This window comes from Notolabrus celidotus, chromosome 18 (assembly GCF_009762535.1).
Source record: "Notolabrus celidotus isolate fNotCel1 chromosome 18, fNotCel1.pri, whole genome shotgun sequence".
NCBI classification, from domain to species: domain Eukaryota; kingdom Metazoa; phylum Chordata; class Actinopteri; order Labriformes; family Labridae; genus Notolabrus; species Notolabrus celidotus.
The window spans coordinates 5995109-6002031 of record NC_048289.1 but is presented as its reverse complement, the minus strand read 5'-3'; the positions used below and the strand labels follow the sequence as shown (position 1 = coordinate 6002031).

The 6923-nt window shown below is 36.7% G+C and overlaps 1 protein-coding gene across 1 annotated transcript; it reads right to left on the bottom strand.

The window, feature by feature from the left end:
• Nucleotides 1-5538: 5538 nt before the first annotated feature.
• Nucleotides 5539-6923, bottom strand: LOC117829553 (transmembrane protein 238-like). The gene has a single exon (XM_034707102.1). The coding sequence runs from the start codon at nt 6585-6587 to the stop codon at nt 6111-6113; it is 477 nt and encodes a 158-aa protein (XP_034562993.1). The 5' UTR covers nt 6588-6923; the 3' UTR covers nt 5539-6110.

Here is a 6923-nt window from a genome sequence, read left to right as displayed (position 1 = left end):
ACAGATTGGGTAACCAGCCGGCACGTGTACGCCGATGCTGTGCTTGGAATGTCAAGGATGCGTTCAAAGCCTGTGGGACAAATGGTTTCCACTTCACAATTTAAGGCAGTCTTACATGGTTCATGATCATAAAACTGATTCAAGCTGCTGATTATAACCTTCAGACTACTTGGTGGTGATCCCTTTTGATATTTGTCAGTGGGAGAATATTTTGCTTCCAAATAAGCAAACCAAGTATAATAGTTTTAAACTTATTAGAAAATAAAAAATGACTACCTTATCCCTACATTTTCTAGACACATTTGTAAAAGTCAATATGATTACCTGTTTGATCAAGTTTGTCTTTGTATAACTGAACCCTTACACGTCTTCACACAATCAATACAGTATGAACTCCGGTTTCTCCCACAGACCTAAACAGGCGGAGCAGCAGCAGTTGTTTTGACTGTGAAAGAGTTTACAGTCCTTGTTGTTGTGTGTGTTTTCATTGTTTATCCTGCCTCTTGCACATATACAAGCATAAGCTCCATCTAATTCTATTATACACCCCCTGGAAGTTCAGGTGGAGTGGCTCATAGTCATGTACATCATGTAAGTTACTATAACCTTTCAGACTGAGGGTTTCTGAGTGTTGTTTGGCTTTAGGTAGATGTTGTTTTTGTTAGTAAAGACTGCTCCAGTTACAAAATGTATGCTGTCTTTCCACTAACTTTTAAAAACAGTGAACATAAAGCGTTCACACTGTGGGACAGAGTGTACTCTCAGCACGTTGGGGAGCTGCCAGAGTAGAGGAGGTTTAATCCAATCAGACTTCATTCATGAGGGTTTTACAGATGTGACGTCAGCAGGGAGCAGGCTCAGGCTGCATACACAGAGGAAAAACAAACCTGCAGCTGCACTGTGGAAAGCTGATCAGGGTCTGATTCAGTATCTCCTACTGACAAAACACAATTCCACACAGAAGAGGAGTTTATTATCATGCATTTCTTACTTGGCTTAAGTGAAACTCCACTACTGCAATATTGAAAACAAAGCTGTAGATGTACTGTCACAAAAAAATCAATAACACTGCTGCAGATCAACAGCTAATCAAAATCATTCAGTTTTTCTTACACATTAATTTGGTTATTTTCAAACTTCAAGATTCAGGAATCAAGATTCAAGAAAGCTTTATTACCAAGTGAGTTTGCACACACAAGGAATTTAACGTTGTGATTGGAACACTGGTACTCAACAACAAGACAGTAAGGGCCATAAATATAGAAACCTACATCTAAAATTCTAAATAAAAATACTATCTGTACAAGGAAAAGTATAAAAGTAGTATTGAAAGTTATAAATTATTGTGCCTAAACCAGAGTGCAGATGAACATAATAATAAATTAGGCTACAGATTAAATGACAATATTCCTTCTTAACTGTCAAGTTGGGCCCTATTTTTAATGTACTTATTATTACAGGGTTTCAAATGAGCAAAAGGAATGAAAGTTTTGCAATTGTCCAAGGAGACTGATCATGATAATCATGCTGTGATATTGAAAAAATAATCCATTCAGGTACATACATTTTATAATTAATTATAGAAAAATGTTAATAATGAATTCATATCATTATAAGTAATTGAAGTTTATTAACCAAAAATGCTTGCTTTTGCCACAGAGAGGCTGTGATTGTCATACAAAGTGTCTGGCGTCAATGCTCTTGCCTTACATTTTAAGGCTCTCTGTTACTTGGATAACAAAAGTGAGACCACTGCAGATACAGCTTTATGGGTATTTCTGTAAACCCAACTTCTCTTGAATTTTCCTCTCTTTTGTACAAGTGCAATTGATGTTTAAATGAATACACATCACATGTTGTCATATCTCACTAGGCCGTAAATATACACATCTGTCAATTTGACATATGTCCAATGTAGATGTATGTGTGGGTTTGTCTGTCTTGTGGGTTTCTGTGTTTTCTTAGCACTTATTTTTTATACTTTATCTATTGCACTGAAACAAGATTGCACTTAATTTCGTTGTACTTGTAACAATGACAATAAAGATATTCTATTCTATTCTATTTGGAAAGTGGAGTTAGTGGTTTGACTCTGCTTCCTGCATATTGGATAGGCTACCAAGATGATGTGCGATTACTTAGTAAGTGCAATGTGAAAAGCACTTAAACAAAAAAGAGGGAAAAAAAGAGAGGTTTCTGTTAGGGAATGAAAACAAGGTTGTGATGATGAAGTTATTCAATGGGTCAATGGCGCCCTCACCTGGAAGATCTCAGTAACTGAAATTACCTTTCAGATCCAAAGCAGAGTGTAACCCGAGCAAACCTAAAGTAGTCAGATATAAATAAGGGAGAAAATGTTTCTACAGCATTCAAAGGTAAAACATATTTGTGTAAAAAGTGAACATTTAGCATCCTTTATATCCTTTATATAACCCAGAGCATCATAAAAGCTTTGAACAGGCCCTTGCACCTTTTTGCACAGCAAGGTGCCTTGCATGTCAGGGTGTGGCAAAAGTTGGGGTCCAGAGCAGCTGCAGAATTTGTTGCCATGAGAGAAGAACAGTGAAAACAGCTATGAATTTGTATGTGTTTTTTATCACAACATGAAATGTGAGCACACTTGTCCTGCATACAAAGGCAATGAAATACTTTTACCTTGGTCAAACCAGGAGTACTTTTGGGTCTGATATATCACTGAGGATCCTAAATTTCTTAACTCTGTAAAGCCGATCTATCAAGTAATTGCCAGAAAATTCTAATTATTTGAAAATGGGGTGTTTATCAGACCTTCTGAGGAATAAAAAAAAAAACCCAGAAATTAAAAAACGATTTTTATATACGTTTTAATTGGTATCATATTTGAGACTTCAGGTAATTTGGTGCAACATATTGCTCAAAGTTTCATCTTTTTTAATCAAACAAAAAACATATTTCATGTATCATTTATTTGTTTGTTTATTTCGACAGGGAGAGTGTACAGCCATTTAACTGTACCAGAGTTAGCTATTAGCTAATTTAAATCTGTAGCCTCTGAGAAGGAGACATAAACAATGCAATATTAATGAAACACTAAATCATGACAGTTTTATACAACTGAATTTATTGTATTTAAGTGTTGAGTAAATATAAAAACAACATTTTAACCTATCAAACTTTGAGTTTCCCTCAAATTTTACCCCAAGTAATTTTGAACATAGTTTTTTTTTTTTTTTTTTTTACATATTGCACAACAATGTTATACACGTTCTGTATCTGCTACATTTAAGCTATCAAAAATACACAATGAAAAAACGCATTTATTGTATATTTCTTCTCTGAATTGCTCAATTTTTAGTGGAATTCAATGAGAAAAAGACAGTTATTTACTATGGAGCAATGGCAACATGAATCATGAATCATCATGATTTAGCAGGTTGCATAGATAAAAGTACAATATAGGCTATAAATATCCAAATTTCTACTCTAAACCTACTTAATTATGTGATTTAAACATGTTCTTGAATAATAAAAAGACAGTTTGTTGCTTTATGGAATCATAATGTATTAAATGTAATAGAATGATGATTGACAGATTTGCAAATAAATGACCTTATATACCTGCTGAATCAATTTTGATACACACATTTTCAAAATTATTAGACTATAAATTAAGTTATGAAATATTTATCATTTTAAATCACATCAATCCAGTAAATAGTCTTGTTGAAGTTAAAGTGCCAATTTGAAAGAACCATTTATTGTGGGTCACTGAGCGACATCTGCCATTTTGGATGTCTCAAGTGGCAGCCTTCTGGTGCATGCTGACCCCTGGTGGATTATCTGTGCACTGCATGAATCTGATTATATCCCTTGAACACTAACGTTGGGTGATTTTCACCCATGCGATTGTAGTTATGTGATTTTTATTATGTTGCTGCTGTCTGAGTTGCACTTGATTGATTTTCACCCGCAGTAAGTGATGAGTTAATTCTTTCTTTTATCTCTCCCACAGTTATCAGGGATGCAGGGAGATTGTGCCATCACGGGATAAAGCTCACATGTCCCAGGAATAGGTGGCCCAAAGAACAAGTTCCCAGCTCCATTATTTTTTAATAAAAAATCATTAATCATTAATTATCATCAATGATTCCCTAATTTTCACTAATTTTGGACCATTTTTATAGGGTCCTATTGTGATACTTTTTTTTTGCGTGTTATACAAGATGTTTTATATTGGGAATTACAAGAGGAGTACTTCAATTTGCAATGTATTGTTGTGATATATTTTGATGTGAAGTATTTTCTATTGGGTATACTATATCGGTAAAGTATACCCGATGTTAGTGATGGTGTTACTAAATATTATGTTAGTGTTCTATACATCAGGTTTTTCTGAGGAAATATCACACCGATGATGTAGAGGTCTCAAAAACTGATGAATCAAATATGATACACTTGGTGTTATAGAAGAAAACCTATCAGATACAGGGCAGGATCACTTCATCATACAGGGAACTGTGAATGCGTGGTTCCACCTCTTTCATCTGCCTTTGATTAGACAAACAAAGTTAGGAAATGTTTTGTTTCTGAGGCTGAAACTATGAATGTCAGTTTCTATGTGACTTTACATACTACACACCAATTATCTTTAGACTGTGAGTAAGACAAGGACTAGAGAAAGAGGAATTCAGGAACGGAGAGATATCAAGAAATGATGTGGCGACACATTCAAACCTAAATGACTCAAACTGATTTGTTTGAAACCGCTACAGATCGTATGTGTTAAGTGTTCTGAGTCCTGATGATCACTGGTTTTTATCTCAGACTAACTGAGGTTCAGGAGATTACAAGTTTAGATTTACAGTATTATATCCGATAGATTTTCTTAGTCTTTTTCTACACCTGACTAAAAAACACAAACAGCACAGTGATGCAGGGATTAGTCGTATTAACTGCGCTTTAGAATATACTGCCTATGGTCTATGCATAATAACTGTCATGAGTTGCTCTTGTTTTTGTGTTGTATTTTCCTAGTTGTTGTGTTTCTTAGATTTCTAGTTTATTTTGTTAGTTCCTTAGGTCCTCCTGTGTCTTGTGGTACCTTGTCTAGTGTTGTATTCCTTGTGTGTTTCTAGTCAATCGTGTTTCCTGTTTTTTGTAGTTCTTGTTCCCTGTGTGTTTGGTTCAGTTTTTCCTTCTGCCCTTGTGTGTTCCCTCCTTGTTTATTGTCCTCACCTGTGCCTTGTTGGTCTCACCTGTGTCCTGTTACTCGTTACCTAGTGTGTATATAGTCTCTGTGTTTCCCTCCTGTCTCTTGTCAGATCATTGTCTACCCCACGTGCGTGTACCTCATGTTATTAGTGTTTTTTGTTCAGTAAGTTTTGGTTTATTAAATTCTTCATTTTTTTGTATCTGCATTTTGGGTCCTTCTCTTTTTGTTTGCTCAACGTCACAATAACTGGCAGTTAAAGTATTTAGTTGGCCAATCATGGTCCATTAGAAAAAAAAAAATTAAAAATACACAGATGTTTCAGTTTTGAAAAACAACATTTGCAGCATTTTAATTCAAAACCAGAACGTTTAAGATTACAAAACCTGCAGACGTGTTTGTGTTAATCAGATCTAATTTCTTCTTAAACATTGCAATGAAGTGTGTGTACTGAAATCTACTACAAACCTCATAACATTTTATGGTGTGTTCAGGTGCATATTAGTTGGATGGTTAAGACTGAGTTTAAATAAAAAATACAAAAACATAATAAATACACTTTTCCCTTCAGTCAACTGCCAAACTAAATCTTATTTACCTTTAGTTCTTCATAAAGTCATACTCAGCATTTTCTGTGATTCAACCAAACATAACTGATAAAGTCCTGAGTGATGTTGACGCTGTGGTTTAAACACGTGCAACACTGAGTTAGTTGTGAGCAAAGTTGACATGTTATCATGAAGATAAGATCTGTTTGATCTTATCTCAAAAAGGCCTCAGTGTTGTTTAATCATTGTTAGAGCATGTTAGCAAAGCTCCCACAGAATCCACATCAGCTTAATACATTTACAAGAAAGGAAAGAAATATAATGATCAAAGTTCAGTGTCTGTTGGTGTAAGAAGCAGCCTGTGTTGTGTGAGCTCATATTGACAGTGTCTCTTTGTAGATGTCTTTAGTTGCAGAGGCGAAAGTGTTGTCATATATAGTGGAGAGGGACACCTCTGCACCTGGTCTGTTACTGTCCTCCCTGAAGGATCTGTCATTTCTCCGGAAAGAGTTCCTGATCCTGCTGGAGAGGCGCCCAGACATGCGCCTCACTGTCTGAGTGAGACCCTTGTTCCTTAACTTGATCATCCCCACGTCATCCTCCAGCTCCTCCGGCGGCACGTCGATGTTCCCAGAGTACCAGAACACCCACCAGATCAGGCTGAGGAAGATGATGATCGCCCCCGCATAGATGAACAAGTCATGGATCACTAGTCCTCCAAACACCCCCACCATCATGATAAGGATGCCCAGTATGTCGTGGGCCACTGCAAACCAGAACGAGCACTTGCAGCGCCCGACTCCTTCATAGCTTTTCTCCATGACTGGCTCTACCTGCACAGATGTTGACATGTCTGTTCCCAAAGTTAATCCAGATGCGGACACAAGTCAGTGTGCTGGCAGCTGCAGGAGAGTTAGGATCATTCCCCGCTAGCAGGTCAAAAACATGAAACAAGCAGCAGCAGCACAGGTCAAAGTACAAAATGTTATCAATGAGACGCCGCCCAGCTGTGTGACTGTGTTGGATGTTTCAGAGGAAGAATGTGTAATTGTCTGTTTGTCTCAATCCCATTTTGCAGCACATCAAATCCAGGCAGATGGCTGTCTACCACTGAGTCTGGTTCTCCCTATTAAGAAAAACTTTCCTTGACACTGTTGCAGAGTTGCTCAGAGGTGGGTATATGCAGG